At 35.3% G+C, this 17155-nt stretch overlaps 1 protein-coding gene and 1 pseudogene across 6 annotated transcripts in view; one reads left to right on the top strand and one right to left on the bottom strand.

Moving 5' to 3' along the window:
* WDR72 (WD repeat domain 72) overlaps positions 1-17155 on the top strand; it is a 247699-nt gene that overhangs the window by 94353 nt on the left and 136191 nt on the right. For all 6 annotated transcript variants that reach the window (XM_003314678.5, XM_063794161.1, XM_063794162.1 and 3 more), the window contains one exon: positions 2664-2860. In XM_003314678.5, the coding sequence (XP_003314726.2) occupies positions 2664-2860 (197 nt within the window). The remainder of the gene's footprint in view (positions 1-2663; positions 2861-17155) is intronic.
* On the bottom strand, positions 16314-16459 carry LOC112205724 (U2 spliceosomal RNA; annotated as a pseudogene).

The raw sequence follows: 17155 nt of genomic DNA, 5'->3' as shown, positions 1-17155 counted from the left end.
CACTGTCAGAATTTTAACCAAGGTCTTTCAAAAGCTGCCATCCTGAACTTATTACAAAATTAACTTACTGCTTTGAACATGTAGTTTATTTATCTGTCTGTGTATATCTTTTACAGAAATTGATTGACTCTACCCACTCCTTATGTCATGTGTATGCCTTAATCAGTTCTTCAAAACAAAATATTCATTTTTTTTTAACTATTTTATAACTAATCCTGATAGAAACTCTTGTACACAAAACCGAGTGTCTAACATTTTTAGAATGAGAGATTTTTAGTTTTGGGTGGAAATAGCTTAGGTGTTACTTTAAATATTGCAGCTTATCAGTTTTCAGATGTTTCTTGCCTCTGCACTACCATTAGGTTTTAAGGAAGCTCTTGGGGACCTGGACTGAGTCATTCTTAAATACTATACATTGTCATCATCTGGCATGGTAGATGGTACATGGTAGCATAGTAGATGCTCAGACAGATTAATTATCTGTGCATGAATGAAAATGGATTACAACTACCTAAATTTGTAGATAAACTGTTTTCCTCACTAAAAAAATACAAGAAGTGTTGTATTTTGCTAAGACATTAGGTATACAATAAAACGTGCATATATAAAATGTATACATTTTGCATAAGGCACATAACAAATGTATTAAAATGCAATAAGTTCTTTCCCAATAATTCTCAAAATATGTAAACAATATCATAGTTTGAGGAGCCACAGAGAACCTGTGAGAAGAAAATATCCAGGATGATACCATATTCAAAGAGAGACTTCTCAGAAAGACAGTGAGTTTTACCACATAACACGGTTCCAAGTTCTGGAATGCAGTAGTTTTCAGGAAGCAGTAATAACTCTTATCTTTGGTTTGTGAAGCTTTTCCTATTGTCAGTCTTGAGAGGAAGGGTTTTCTTGATGTTGCTGTCAGCTTCATTTGTTGATCTATAAATCATTATTTTCTCCCTGAGGTGTATCCTTCAGAAGATATATCAATATTTTTTTTCCTAATTTATAAAAATTAAAATCCCAGAATATCTAGCTGTTGCATACCATTGTGACAGACTTTGTGTTTATTCTTTTTTGAGACAGGGTCTCGTTCTGTCATCCAGGCTGGAGTGCAGTGGCGTGATCCTGGCTCACTGTAGCCTCGACCTTCTGGGCTCAAGAGATCCTCCTGCCTTAGCCCTACCTAGTAGCTGGGACTGTAGGTGCTTGCCACCATGCCTGGCTAATTTTTGTGTTTTTTTGTAGAGATGGCGTTTTACCATGTTGCCCAGGCTGGTTTCAAACTCCTGGACTCAGGCAATCTGCCCACCTCAGGCTCCAAAAGTGCTGGGATTACAGGCATGAGCCACCACACCCAGCCAGATAGATCAATCTTGGTGGAAAAAGAAAGCTTAGAAGAACAACATGTTTATAAGCTTGTATGATAAGGATGTTTATTTATGAATGTAGAAATGTTATAATAAAAGTATATTGTTAAGGGACTCGAGACTGAAGTTCTGCCTGTTATTTGAGCACAGTAACTGTTACTGATTCAGAATCCACAGTGCCAACTAATGGTAGTTTAGTTGTAATAAAAGAAGGCTATAGAAGAGTGGGAGAGAAATGAGGAAGGATAGAATAGTCATAATCTTCAAATATATCTACCAATCTTTTTATCTAAAGACATAGTGGCCTACAATTATTATTTCTATTTTCTTATTGTAATTAAGTTGATATTTTCTTAACAATATAAATAGTACATCTACTTCTTTCTCATTGGTAGAAAAGAATATGCAATGAAGTCTGTATTTAGGTATTGTTTATTAAATTAGTATTCCTTGGTGTCTTTTTATTCAGTAGGAGATAACCTATATATTTAATATAGTATGAATAATACAAATAAACTCATAAGAGACGGAACATGATTAATTCGTATTTATTGATATTTCACTGAGTGTATGGCATTGTATTTTATAAAAGCATTGAATTATTTGTGAATTGGTTTCTGATACTTTTGGTCTATTTTATACTTTTTTTTTAACTTTAAGTTGAACTTGACAGCACTCCTAAATTCTGAAACTGGAAGAATGACAGAGGCAAAGGATTTTTTTCCCCTTCTAATAACATAAGAAATAAAAGCCAAAGGATATAATCACAACAATACCAACAATAAAACAGCAAAGCCCTGTGGGGACACTTCGGTGAGGGAGGCAGTACACAAAGCATCCGTGTTCTTACTTGCTCCATTCATTTAAATTATGTGTTACCAATAGAAACATTTCAAGCCTGGAAACCCAGGCAAAGCACTGTGGGTTCTCTGTTGCTTGTGAGTTGGAACACTAGGGGACAGCACTAAAATATTCCATAGTTATGTGTTATTGATCACTTGCAACTGTATAATAAGTAAGAGATTTTACTATTAAAGACTATCGAATCTCCTGTTGATTTCAGTGGATGAAGAAGCGCAAAGAGGAAGATGAACTTTTCAAATCCATAAGTTCAGCCTTTATGAGCAAGTGTTTTGAATAATTTAGGAAAAGCTCCCAGGCTATTTTTCAGCTGCAAGATACTAAGGCACGATAACTTAAAGGATTGTGATTCTTCTGCTAAAAAGTGTTTGTTCTGTCTTATTCTGTTGGGGTAAATATTTTCCTGACATTTTTACCTCTAATCTTGTTTTCCAGGCACTTTGGAAAGACATGAGACAGGAGAAAGAGCACGAATTATTCTTAATTGTTGTGATGATTCACAGCTTGTGAAGTCTGTACTTCCCATTGCCTCAGAGACACTTAAGCACAAAAGTATAGAACAAAGATCCTCCAGCCCCTACCAGCTTGGGCCATTACCTTGCCCTGGTCTGCAGGTGGAGTCTTCATGTAAGGTAAGTTCAAATCAAGCTGTTGTTCACAAAGAACATTATCAACCGAATAAGAAGTTATATGCATTCATAAATACATGGCACTTAAGTATCAGCACGAAAACAAGAAGTAAGAGACTGCTGCATCTACCAAGTAATCTTGGGTGAATCAGTATAACTTTTTGAGTGACTATTATACTTACTATGGCATGATTTTTGACAAAATAGGTTCTGGCTTATCAAAATTGAGTCAATTTTATATTAACCCTTGAATCCTAGGTGATTTAACATAAGGAAGGGAAAACATTTATATTCTGTAGTTTGGATATATTTTTATTTTTCACTTGAGAGTATCTGACCTCTTTAAAATGCTGATTGAAAATAAACAAAAAAAAAAAATCAGAAAAACTAGATCACAGTATGGATAATTCTTTTGATATAACCAGTATCTGTAGGATCACTAACTCTCTAGGATTCCAAGCCTCAGTGAATACACAGTGATGGAGTTGGCATTTATTCTCATAAACCAACTCAACCAGCTTAGCAGAAATTTGGACTAGCTTTATTGTTTTTTACTTCTAAATATGATATAGTAATTTAATCTGATTTCTTTAAGGGATTATTTTCCATCTTTTTGTATTTTCACCTCCAAATTATCCCCTCAACATACTGTTGTAACTATGCCGTTTATATGTACATATCAAATGTATTTTTTCATATAAACATATTTTCATCGTATTAATATGTAACTTTTATTATTAATGGCTGCATTATGCTCTATGTGGTGTGTCTATCATTGCTGGTATAAATTGTTTCTCTATGTCTTGATATATGGCTTGGTTTTTATGTTTCACTTTTAAAAATAACACATCTATGAACCTAAAACTTTTTTCATGTAGATTATTTAAAGGATATATTTTTGGAAGTGGGATTGCTAAATCAAGGTTTTGCTGATTTTTAATTACATATTGTTCATCTTTTCTGTTATTTTAATGGTATTTTGAAGGCTAGTAATATACTATTAATAAGGACTTAGAATAAGACCTTATTTTATCTCAGGTGTATGTATATAGTTAGGCAAAAGAATGTGTCATCATCAAGAAAGGCCAATGGGCCATTAAAGCCATGCCTCAAAGCAGTAGAGTTGGGGCAGGGGTGCTAGCATGTAATCTTTAGCTTTTTAGGTTTAGAGGACTGATTTAGATTTCGCAAGTGAGTCTAGGATTTGTCAACCTTGTGAGAACTGAGTCACACTAACTAAATACCTAAAAAATGAATATATAAACTAGAATGACAATTCTTTAATTGGCATTCTGGTTATCGTTTGGTACATTCTCACTGTAGCAAATCTGAGGCCAGGGGAAATTGTAATACAGGGTCCCTTGATGGGAATGGAGTCAGAGCCCAGAGGATATTCATTCACTGAGCTCTGAGAGTTGAATGTAGCCAATGCTTTCAGCCCAGCAGAGTACCATCTCCCTTGGTCAAAGCTAATAATGCATGGAAACATTTCTGAATTTTGTATTTCTCTTCTTAAGACTCCATTTAGAACACCTGCTTTTGTTTGTACTTTCCTCCTTCAGATATTGAAGCCGGTGATTAGGTGACAGCTTTTTTTCTTTTCTCATTTAATCCATTGTCTTTAGGTTTTTAAAACCTATTTTCCCTATTCTTAACTTGAAAAGGTCATTTTTCTAAGGACAGTTATAGAGATGCATTGAAACTTCAACATTCACAGCTGAACATAAGGTGGGAAATTGAATCACACTGACAGTCTTAGGTATCATAAGGCTATAGTGAATAAAGCCCAGTGAGTGAGCTGAGCCAGCTGCCAAGCACCCCCATCTTGATGTGTCTTTGTTGCTCACTATTCATAACAGAGTTAGCATCTTATAGTGGAAATTATATGTTAGAGTAGTAGCTGAGAACCGGGGGAATGTCTCTTGACCTATGAGTTTCAGATGTCTGGGGTTTGCAGGAGCAAATCTCATTCATCAAGTGTCATTTTTACTAATTTAACTCCCAGAAGGTAAACTGACCGATATTTATTTCACTCTCTTGAAGAGCTTCATAGCTACTCTTTAGGTAGTGGTAATAATATATATAGATTTCATTTTCTTTATATAATTTTGTTTCTTCCTTGACTTCAAGAAGCAATAAAATGCCAGAGTCTTGTTTTCCTACTTATAGGCTGATGTCAACTTTATTTTCTTGCTTTTGCCCCTTGCCTTAGATGACTACAATTTCAAACTTTCATTCTTTGCATTCGGACATAAACTGAATTGGACAGGACTATCACCTTCTTTGTCCTACATACTATACTTCTCTTATTATTGAATTTAGTGCTAATTAGAACAATATTTATTTGTGCTTCTCCTAAGTTATATCTTTTTAATTTATGTTCTGGGTATCTTCAATGTCTATTATACACTTTTTCTCTTAGCATTTCATCCTGATAGAGTTAGGCTGTTGAGATTGTTTTATTTATTTATTTATTTTTAGAGGCAGGGTCTTATTTTTAGAGATGGTGCCACTGCACTCCAGCACAATCACAGTGCAGTGGCACGATCATAGCCCACTACAGATTTGAACTCCTGGGCTCAAGCAGTTCTCTCAGCTCAGCCTTCCAAGTAGTTGGGACTACAGGTGCACAACACCATACCTGGCTAAATTTAAAAAGTTTTTCTTTTACAGGCAAGATCTCATTTTGTTGCCCAGGCTGGTCTCAGACTCCTTGCCTTAGGTGATCCTCCTGCCTCAGCCTCCTGAGTCTCTGGGGTGAGAGGTGTGAGCCACTGTACCTGCCAAGGTTGCTTTATCTTAGTCTTCTTTAATTTACAAATTTGATAAGTATGAAATGTTATGGGTGCTTATAAGTTTCCCATTCTCCTTGTTACTAATACGGTAAAATGCTTCATGAGTTTTCTTAAGAAAAAAATTAATTTTAAGAAACCAAGTTTGAATCATACTCATTTTATATGTGGAAAAAATGAGGGACAGTATGCCTGTGAAATTTAAAACTGTTAAAGGTTACTTTGTATTTCAGGATTTTTTTGTGTGTGGATTTTAGTAAGACACAGGTGAAATATTCTCCAACAATAGAATGAACTGTTTAAACAGGAGACTAGCAGCGGAGCTTTTTGTGTTTGGCAACATTTGGACTTTATTAGAATGCTGTATTTCTTTTTCCTTGTTGTATTTGAAGCAAGTGCATATAGATCTGGGGAAAAGTTTACAAGAGAAAAACAAATACAACAAAACATTTTGAAAATAATTCCAATTTGAAATGCTAGAGGAGTTGAATTTGTGCTGCTAGACAAACAATATCTCTGGTATAGGAAAGGAAGGCCAGAGTCATAAAGGATTTAAAGGAATACAATATCATATTCATGATGGGGAACTGCTTTTCTTAGATTTATCTAAGGATAAGACAAGATAGAACCTGTTTAAATTGCAATGGAAGGAATTTGGCATCAAAGTAGGGAAAAAACAACCACCCTAAAATCATCTATATATTGCAGAAATCTTTGTAGCTTCATGATATTTTAAGGGAAAAACACCTATTTTGTTTGTTGGTTGGTTAGTTGCTTTTAAATTCTTTTTCTGCATTTCTTGTCTGTAAAATGAATAAAAGGGTAAAGTGGATTATTATTTGGGGCCCATTGTAGTATCCTGGAAATGTCTTTTCTTTAAAACTGATTTTCTGTAGAATAGGTCTCCCAGCAGCTCCTTGTGGTTTGCTTTTCTAGAGCTTCACTGTCTAAAATGGTAGCCATTAAACATTTGTAGCTACTGAGTATTTGAAGTGTGGTTAGGTACTACATGTTAAATTGTATTTTGGTTATGTAGAATTAAATGAAATATATTATTAAAATTAATCTCACCCATTTCTTTCTCCTTTTTTTAATGTATCTACTAGGCAATTTAAAATTACAAATGTGGTTTTCATTCTATTTGTATTAGACAATGACGAACTAGACCAGGGGTAAGTATTTTTCTTTTTTGTAAAGGACCTGCTATGATTTGGATATTTAACCTCTCCAACCTTACGTTGAAATTTGTTCCTCAGTGTTGAAGAAGGGACCTAAGGAGAGGTCTTTAGGTCATGGGGCATATCCTTCCTGAATAGATTAATGTAAGGGTGGGAGTACATGAGCTCTATCAGTTTCCAGGAGCATTGGATGCTAATAAGAGCTCCTCCCTCTCCTGTCTCTCTTGTTTCCCTTTTCACCATGTGATCTCTGCACACATGGCTCTGGTTCACCTTCTGCCATGAGTGGAAGAAGACTGAGGCCTTCACCAGATGTCCTGTCTTCCAGCCAGCAGAATCAGGAGCCAAATAAAACTCTTTTCCTTATATATTACTCAGCATCAGGTATTCCTTTATAGCAACAGAAAACATAGGCTTAGAAAGGACCAGATAGTACATATTTTTGGCTTTGCAGGCCAGAATTTTGCTGCTATGGGTACTCAACTCTGCTTTAGGAGCACAGAAGCGACCATAGACAATTCTTCAACAAGGGTGGTTGTATTCCAATAAAAACATTATTTACAAAAACAGGCAGTGGACTAGAGGTGATGCACTGGTTGTCGTTTCCCAATTTATGATCTAGACAGTCTACTGGACTTGGAGATCATGAGGTCTGAGGAGAAATTGGCAAAATAGTCAACACCTCCCTTTTCCCTCCATATCTGTATTTTACATGAAACAACTTATCCCAACCTCTGCACTGTGTGGAATGTAATCCAAAAGAGCTTATATCAAGTCTAACCTGTGACAGAAACCGGGAACTCATATGTGTTTGGAAAACCACCCTTTGTAGAGAAACAAATTTGTAAGTAATGGCTCCCAACTTAGTTGGAATTTTTTTTAATGGAATTTTCTTTAAATAACGCACTTATATGTGCATCTTTATCTAAGCATATAAAATTGATTATAAATAAAGACTGCACTGCATTATTTACATTTTAGTTGAGCTTTCTAGACATATGGTTATATATATTTTTAACCTTTAGCTGACCTTATGGTGATGTGTCTCTGGTACCATTTGCTGAAAATTTTTATTAGAGTTTTATTCTGATACCTCTTGTAAAAAACAGCTGGTGTATTGGTAGACCACTAATTGCAAATTTGATCCCACTACTACCTATCACCTTATCAGAATGAAAGTTAGTTCTTTTATATTTTATGACACAAAAAATAACCAAAATAGAATTAGTATAGTTTCTAAATTGTGAGACTGGAAAATATCATCTGAAAATATACTTGTAAAAGTATTAAATAATAATTCATCATGGCAATACTACATGTTACCATGGTTTTTATTAAACTATCTTTATTTTAATATTAAACTTGTATAACTATAAAAAAAGAACAAATATTTATTTTAAAACAATAAATTGCATTATATAGGGCTAAATCATCCATATAGAATGAAAATTTTCCCTTTTTGATTAGTAAATTTTTGATTTATTCTTTTTAATAAAATAAGCAGCATAGAACTATTTTTCTAGTGTGGAAAATATTTTATATCAATTTTTTATAATTTTAAAAGAAAATAAATAGATTTTTATTTTACATTTCAAACACTTGATGAACAGTCATTTTCCTCTGTAAACACTGGATTAAGATTTCTGTCTTAAGTATTTTGATTTGGTGAATCTCAACTTAAAACTGTAGTACCTAAATGATAATATCCAGCCTAGGAAGATGGAATAAAGAAATAAACGTTAGGGGAGAAATTTACAAGGTCATTTGCTTTTTGAACACATAAAGTGATGCAAGCTTTTGACAGTGTATAACTGTTTACCATAAGAGTTTTATAGATAATTTTATGTACTGTAAGTTAAATAAAAATTTCTGTAATATCTAATCCTTTTTTTTTATAACTGCCTTATGAAGAATTTCCCTTTTCTCATTTTGTGGCATGAGTTTAAACTTTTTTTGTTTTTAAAATATTACCTCAATCACGAAGAAAACTATGAGGAATATGTCACAGCTTTGTTTCAAAACTAATTTAGAAGGTCTGAGTGACTATGAAAAGTAGAAAATGCACCATTAAATGACTCCAGCTGTCCACCTCGCACCCAGAAGCAACTCCGAATTTCCTCACAGGACTTCAAAGCCTGGCTTGTATCTAAACATTCGTTGGCCATGTAAATCAGAGGCACAAAAGGAGAATGCTCCTATTTCATGGTGCGAGGCTAGCTTAAGTCTGGCTTTGTGCAGCACGTGCCGGTGGGGAGTGCCAGCAACAGAAGGACTCTGTTCTGACTCGTGTGACAAATGTAGTTAACACCGGATCCATATTAATGTTGTCAAGTTCCCTCGATGTATTTAAACAGATTTTAATTATTTTCAGCGTCCACAGGCCTGAAATATATAGCCTAATAGTTCTTCAAAGAAAGCTTACTTAATGTGTGAATGTAAAACCTCTCATAAAAATGAAACTTTTATATTGGCCTTAGTCATTGACATAGGTTATTCATCAAGTCAGCAATTTGTGTGGCAAAGTGCCATTTGAATAGTGTATTGTTAGGATACTTATGGTCCACTTGACAAGGGCTCTTGCTGTAAATAGTGCAATTTGACTCCAGCTGTTAAAGAGTGGCTTTGACAGCAGCCAAATAGAATGGAGATGCCTTACTGCACTGCTGAAAAATCAATATTGGGTTCTTGTTCATAGTAACCTGTTCTTTTCTCTTCTGTAGATTTATAAACGACTATTAAGGGTTTATAAGTGGAAGTTTAAATATTATTTTAACTGTAATTCACTTTAAGTTTCAAATTAAGACTTGTGATAAAGGGTACAAATGGAGAGTTTTCAGATATTATTTCCAAACCCTGGCTCATGTTTAGTCACAATTACAGTTAAGTTTAATTTGGATTCTCTAGCTTCAATAGAAAAGAATTTGTGTAAAACATGGACACAAAATTGTGTGCCTATTGTATATTGCCAGCCCAATTATTTCTTCTTTTTGATTTTCCTTATCAATTTATCTTCTGTGTCCCTCCCCTCTTCTCTGTGTGTATACCTTTTTGTATAGATGGCAGAGTTCTTTGTGGCTGTGCCCATAGCAACACCCACAGATGTTGACAGCCAGTCATGTCCCCAGTGTTGTTTTCCTAAAGCAGAGTCTTGCTGGTTTTGAAGAATTTTCTAAGCAATTTTCAGCACTACAAGGTTGCTATGATACCTGACTGGCGGTAATAGATATTGAATCTGTTAATTACAATAACTACACACAGGGCTATTTTTTGATTGGGTTTCTCTACCATTGCGAGCTGTTATGTTCAAGATACAGAGAGGAAGTGAAGTTATATATTTAAGATGAGAAAAAAAAAATGCTCCAAGGTAAAGTCTTGAAATGTAAAAAAATTTCCAGGTATAAAAACCTTTTAGCTGACTATTGCTTTCCCAGGACTACAGATATAATTTATTTAAATCATTTCTAGTTTTGGCTGAGTTTGATTTTTAGTTTTTATTGCTGTTCCTGAGAGGACATAAGTCCTCATCTAAAGTGTACTGAGCAGGATTTGAAAAAGCTGCATTTTTTAACATGGAAAATGCCAGTATAATGTGTACTTTCTCAAATGCCTTTTTCAATGAAGTCAGCTGTTAAAATAGCTATCTTCCTATTACTAATCAACTCTGCATTTATTGAATTTATGGCTGAGATAGCAATTGAAAATTCATAAAGCTGATAATATAATTGTGAGCGAAGACCTTTAAGGCTCATTCAAGGTCGGTGTTGTTGTTTTTATAATTGCTGATAGGCAACCGTGATTTCTACCAGAGAAAAGGTTGGTTCTGCTTTGGGTTTAGCTGGTTTCAAAAAATGTTCTCTCTTCCATTATTTCTAAAGTAAGATTTTTCACTGAATAAATATTTATATCATTTATTTAGTACTAAACTTAGCTTTAGATTTATTTCAGTTTCTCTCCCCCTACAATATTTCATTAACCCTATAAGAGACATAGAAATCTAAGATTATAACTTTCTTCTTGGATTAAATACTCCGTTTGTAGTTATCAGTTAATTTGAAGGGGGAAGTTCTAACATAGAACATGGAGAAAAGTTAAACATTTTAGGCATTTTAATTTTGTGTTTAGCTTGATCTAGGGACTGTGTTAGCATAATTTATTAAAGCACATCTTTACATTTGCCTTCATTTACATTAATAATGTTATAGATATTTTAGAACCTATGAATTCTGTAATCATGCTCATATATTATGCATCCAAAACTATTTAGCTTATTTAGACTTTTTTCTTCCTTATTTCTTTTTTCCTTCTTTCTTCTTTTTTTTTTTTTTTTTTTTTTTTTTGAGATGGAGTCTCGCTCTTTTGCCCAGGCTGGAGTGCAGTGACATTATCTCGGCTCACTGCAGCCTGTGCCTCCCAGGTTCAAGTGATTCTCCTGCCTCAGCCTCCCGAGTAGCTGGGACTACAAGCGCATGCCACCACAACCGGCTAATTTTTTGTATTTTTAGTAGAGACGGGGTTTCACTGTGTTAGCCAGGATAGTCTCGATCTCTTGACCTTGTGATCTGCCCGCCTTGGCCTCCCAAAGTGCTGGGATTACAGGCATGAGCCACCGTGCGAGGCCTGTTTTTCCTTTTTAAAAACATGTAGCCTCTCAAAATTTGTTAAGATCCTGCTTCTTGTAGTACCCAAAAGATGACCCTATTCCACCTACTTAAAGAGGTTATTATTTATTGGGGTCCAAATTCACTCCAGTGGATTTGGATGCTCTGTTGTTGAGCAACTTGTTGGTTCTGATTAAAATGATTATAAATGTTACCTCTTTAAAATGTGTTTCTATTCTGTTTTTTTAATGACTAATGCACTGGATGGTATTTTCTGGAAAAAAAATGATGTTTGTAGAATTCAAATGTTAACTCAAAGTATTAGTTGCTTATAACTGGAAAGAAATGGAGGAGAATAAAATCTTTCTTGTTGAAAGCTGATAATATCACTTATTGACTGAGAGTACCATCTGGACCCATTTAAAGCAATCCCAACAGGAGCACTACTTCTGTACCAATGACTTATGTTGAAACTGGCCCTAAGAGAGCAGCAAATGCAAAAAACTAACAGGAAGCAATTCTCAAAAAAGAAAGCATTTATTTTCATGGAATATTTCCCCTATACTATTAAAAACAAAATGTATTAAGACTTTATTTATTGAAACTAAGAGCATGAACTTATTAAAAAAATACATCCAGCTAACATTTCTTGTCCATTTTTCTGAATTCTGTTTTAATAGTGATGCCCTGAAGGCACCACCAGTTCTCTGCATCTCCAAATGACGTTTATTTATTTGTAATTTTTTTCATACTATATAGCTCATATAATTCTACAAACAGCTTTAATCCTAAATTAAAATATCCTGCATAATCTTTTGGTTCAAGTGTGATTATTCCTGTCAGATATAAAAATGATCCTAACAAGCTGCTGTGAGCAGCAGGGGCTTTCTTATGCACATATTTAACTCCATGCACAATCAAATGGGACTGAAAATTGTAGTTGTTCTATGTCTTCGCATATTGCCCAAAACCTGATGACTTTTAGAAAGCCATTAAGAAAGCTTACAAAGCTGGGCACCGTGGCTCACGCCTGTAATCCCAGCACTTTGGGAGGCCGAGGCGGGCGGATCACAAGGTCAGGAGTTCAAGACCAGCCTGACCAACATGGTGAAACCCCATCTCTACTAAAAATACAAAAATTAGTCAGGCGTGGTGGCATATGCCTGTAATCCCAGCTACTCAGGAGGCTGAAGCAGGAGAATTGCTTGAACCTGGGAGGCAGAAGTTGCAGTGAGCCAAGCTTGTGCCACAGCCTGGCCCACAGAGCAAGACTCCATCTCAAAAAAAAAAAAAAAAAACTTACAAAATGCAAAGTCCCACTCACCTTCATTACTTTCTTCCGAGCTCCCACTAGAGGTCTCTTGTCGTTATATAAAACGTGGCCTTCTCCATTGATTCTCTGGTAGCAGGTGTTTTGTTTTCCTTTTTCTTGTCTCTCAGGCCAATCTCTGTTTTACAACAACCATAGCATGACATTCATCATGTAATCAGATGGCAAAATATGGAAAGAATAGTATGGGTCCTTTCTCTTCATGTGTGATTATCTTGAGGCTCAAATGAGAAAATTATTTGACAGTTGACATCTCCCCAAATCTAAGAGGATACCTGAATCTTGAACTTGCACAAAGTTTTTATTATATGATTGTCAGTCCAAAATTGTTAATTACCAAGGACCTATCTTTTATTAAACCAGATCAATTATAAAGTCAGGCTGATAGATGGTAACAAATTGTCTTTAAAATCTCTCTTTTTTTTTTTTTTTTTTTTTTTTTTGAGATGGCATCTTGCTCTGTCACCCAGGCTGGAGTGAAGTGGTGCGATCCTTGCTCATTGCAGCCTCTGCCTCCCAGGTTCCAGCGATTCTCCTGCCTCAGCCTCCTGGGTAGTTGGGATTACAGGTGTGCACCACTACGCTCAGCTCATTTTTGTATCTTTAGTAGTGATGGGGTTTCACCATTTTGGCCAAGCTGGTCTTGAACTCCTGACCTCAAGTGATCCACCCGCCTCGGCCTCCCAAAATGCTGGGATTACAGGCGTGAGCCACTGCACCTGGCCAAGATCTCTTAAGTGTATCTTTCTTTTATGACTTTAACATTTATGTATGCTAATGATCAGCTTAAAATATCTTGAGGCATATTTTTAGTAATTAAATTTCTGGTGTTAACAAGGATGGAATTAGTCAGATAGAAGCAGAAAACTAACAGTTCTGAGTGTATTTTGTCAAAATTTTCACTTTTTATGATAATTCAATTAATCATGACAAATTATGCCCTCAATATACATCTGATTTAAATGGTCTACCCTTCTATCTTAATCAAGATAGCTACTGAGATTAGATACAGAAAATTCAATGAGCTGCATGGTGAGGAAGTGCCCATATAACACACAGTACCTCAGATGATGGTTTGCTTCACTGTTCTTGTGCACCTACCACAAAGGCCCAGCTATGGGGCCACAACTTGATGTTTTTTTGCCTTCATCTAATGTTCTACATCCATTAATTCTAGGACCAAGTTCTTGTATTTTAAAACATTGAGTTATTATATTTTATCAGACTTCAGTTTTGTAACAGGAAATAATTATCAAAATCTGTTTATCTTTCACTAATGAATAAAATCTAAGGATTTGGGCCCTTACTTCTCTATCTGTATAAAGGGTATAATAAATGGGTATTTAATTCACAGACAAATCATGAAGTATAATGGGACTAAGTAATATAATCTACAAAAGTCTCGTTATGTATGAATGATACATCATATCTCTTAAATCTTTTGCAGCCCTCTTGTGGTTACCTGATGTCTTCTTGATAAATCATTTAGTATGGTTGCTTTTGATTCTTGTTTTCAGGATATACTGAATTTCATTCAGCATGAACACATACATCATATTATAATTAAAAGTTTCTTCACTTGAGAATTAGAGCAGGTTTTGTCAGTAGTTCATGAGTGATACTTGGGAAAGAACTCTAATTGACTTTTACTATCCGCTGGTAATTTTGTGTTGATATCCAGACTGGATATATTTATGCATAATCAAAACCTAGGAAATATCCTCTTTAATATTTCAGAATGTTCATAAAATTCAAATTTCTATTTAGTACTATTATTTTAAAATATATTATATCTCCTAAACTAGGAACTCTATCTATTATTTTCTTAGCAAGAGTATCTTTGGAGTTATAAATTTGATTTTGACACTTATCATGTGGGGCAGGGGATGTCCTGTAAGGTTTACACATATTCTTCAGCCATAACAATTTCCAGTCTATTGAACTCATGTAACTGTTTATGAAATATTATTTTCAGCTTCCACAAGCATGACAGAAGGAAAAGAAACTAAGAATGAGCATTCCATTATTATTAATCTGAGTTGCATTCATTCTTGTGATAAAAACGCAAATCAAAAATCATACATTAAAAAAGATGAAAAACGTCAACTACAGGTTCAGTCCCATGACCCAGATATTTAATCCCCAACTATTTGGCCTCATTAAAGAAACTCATATTTCCACTGATGTTAGTCTTTTGCCAGAATATTTTCACCTCAATTCTACACCTTCAAGTCTAACTTCGATGTCAGTTTACCATTATGTAGGTAGCAGCCCACTTTCTGTTACTCTCTTTCTCAGCATCCTTTTTATTTCATTTTGTATCTTCTCTACCCTCTACTACAGTGTAAGTGCAAAGGGGACAGTTACAGTTATGATAAACCTATTTTATAACTTTATCATGAAATTCTCATCACCTGGCATATCTGGCACGTGGAAGGCATTCAGAAATATTTGTGGAATAAACTCATGAACTGAAAACTACTGAAGTCTAAAACATGAAGAATAGATGGTAAGAAAGTAAAGAATGCTTCCTTTTTTGAATTGTAAGAGAAAAAGATATAAATGACTGACAGAAAAAAAGTGTATTTATTTCGCCACCCAATTGCTTTAAGTCCAAATCAGGTTTACATGTGACTTGGTTGTACAGAGGATAGTGACCTAGCAAAAAATAGTCAATAATAGCAAAGAGGCTGTTGAAACACAGCAGCAGCCTCCACTGATATTTAGACACCAGTCTCAATTACAAAAGTTTGTAAGAAAAAGTGTATTAAATAGTGGTGATAAAACTTAGTATGCCCAGCATATTAGGGAGAAATGATTCACTTTGGGTAAGGTGGGCATAGAACAGAGCTGATAAAGACTCAGAAAGGAAGATTAAGAGGCAATGTGGTTAAAATGGCTTGTTATACCAACACAGTGCATATTATTACCCCATTTACTTGCCCTTAAATCTTAGACTTCTTTTTCTAATAACAAAGTTGTCTAAAATAAGCACTCAAAAATAGCCTGAGGATTGCGTTGTATATCAGGAGCCTCTACTTCCCTGAAATAATTACTTTACTAAGCCCTCCCCTCAATACAAAACCCCTGAAGCCAGCAACAATCTAATCAACAGGTTTGTAATAACCTTCAGAAATTTAAGTGTAATAAATATGAAGAGGCCTGATTTATGTTTCATTTCCCAGATGCAAAGACTAGTACAATTTTGTATCCCCCAAGTAGCAAACATTGCTTCCTGCTTTTGTACATCATTTGAAAATTGCTTAACTCACCCTCTCATCAGAGGTTAAAGAGAAGAGAGGGCTGATTACGTTTCAACATGTATGACATTAAATGCTTTTAGGTAGCTCATTGTGGGAAGGTAGGGTGGCATACTGGATTAGCAGCCCCAGGAGAAACTGAGCTTCATAGGATTTGTTCTTCTTCCTTGTCTCTGAAGACCCCATTTAGATTCCCATGACAAGGCTCTTCCATAATTTCTGGTACACTAGTGCTCTTCCACATGGGTGGTTTTGGTGACTCTATTCTCCACATTTCCTGCCCAATCTCATGTACCAGAGATGTTCTCTTTACCTAGTCAAATCCTACCTAGACTACAGCATGTGCATGTACAATTTACCATGAACATGCTAGTTAAACAATTTATATTAAACTGATAAAAACAGATGCTACATTTGATCTTAGCCAGAAGGCCAAGAAGTGATTAAACAATTTATAAATTAACTATGGACTGGGCGCAGTGGCTCACTCCTGCAAACCCAGCATTTTGGGAGGCAGAGGTGGGCAGATCACCTGAGGTCTGGAGTTTGAGACCAGCCTGACCAACATGGTGAAACACCATCTCTACTAAAAATACAAAAAATTAGCCGGCATGGTGTCGCGCACCTTTAGTCCCAGCTACTCGGGAGGCTGAGACAGGAGAATTGCTTGAACCTGGGAGGCAGGCGTTGCAGTGAGCCGAGATCTCGCCACTGCACTCCAGCCTGAGCAATAGAGCAAGGTTCTGTCTCAAAACAAACAAACAAACAAACAAAAACTATAGATTGTCTAATTATTTTGCCACTATTTATTTGTCTTATTTTCTCAGTTAGGCCTAAAGCTCCTTGAAAACAAAGAATTACTGTGTCTGCATGTTATGTAAGTTTTGTAGCATGGAATGCAAAACAGAATACTTTATTCATTCAGCAAATATTCACTGAACATCTACTATGTACCAGGCACTCTTCTTGATACAAGATCATGGTGCCCACGGCACTTACATTTCTAGTGAGAGTGGATACATCGTAAACAAAACAAAACAAGACTGTCAGATAATGATAAAGGCTCTGCAGGGAATTAATGTTGGGCAGTTTGATAGACAGTCCTAGGGGTTTACTATAGCCTGGGTGGTCAGAGAATAT

Source organism: Pan troglodytes, chromosome 16 (genome assembly GCF_028858775.2).
Source record: "Pan troglodytes isolate AG18354 chromosome 16, NHGRI_mPanTro3-v2.0_pri, whole genome shotgun sequence".
NCBI classification, from domain to species: Eukaryota; Metazoa; Chordata; class Mammalia; order Primates; family Hominidae; genus Pan; species Pan troglodytes.
The sequence above is the reverse complement of the archived record's forward strand: the minus strand, read 5'-3'. Positions and strand labels throughout refer to the sequence as shown.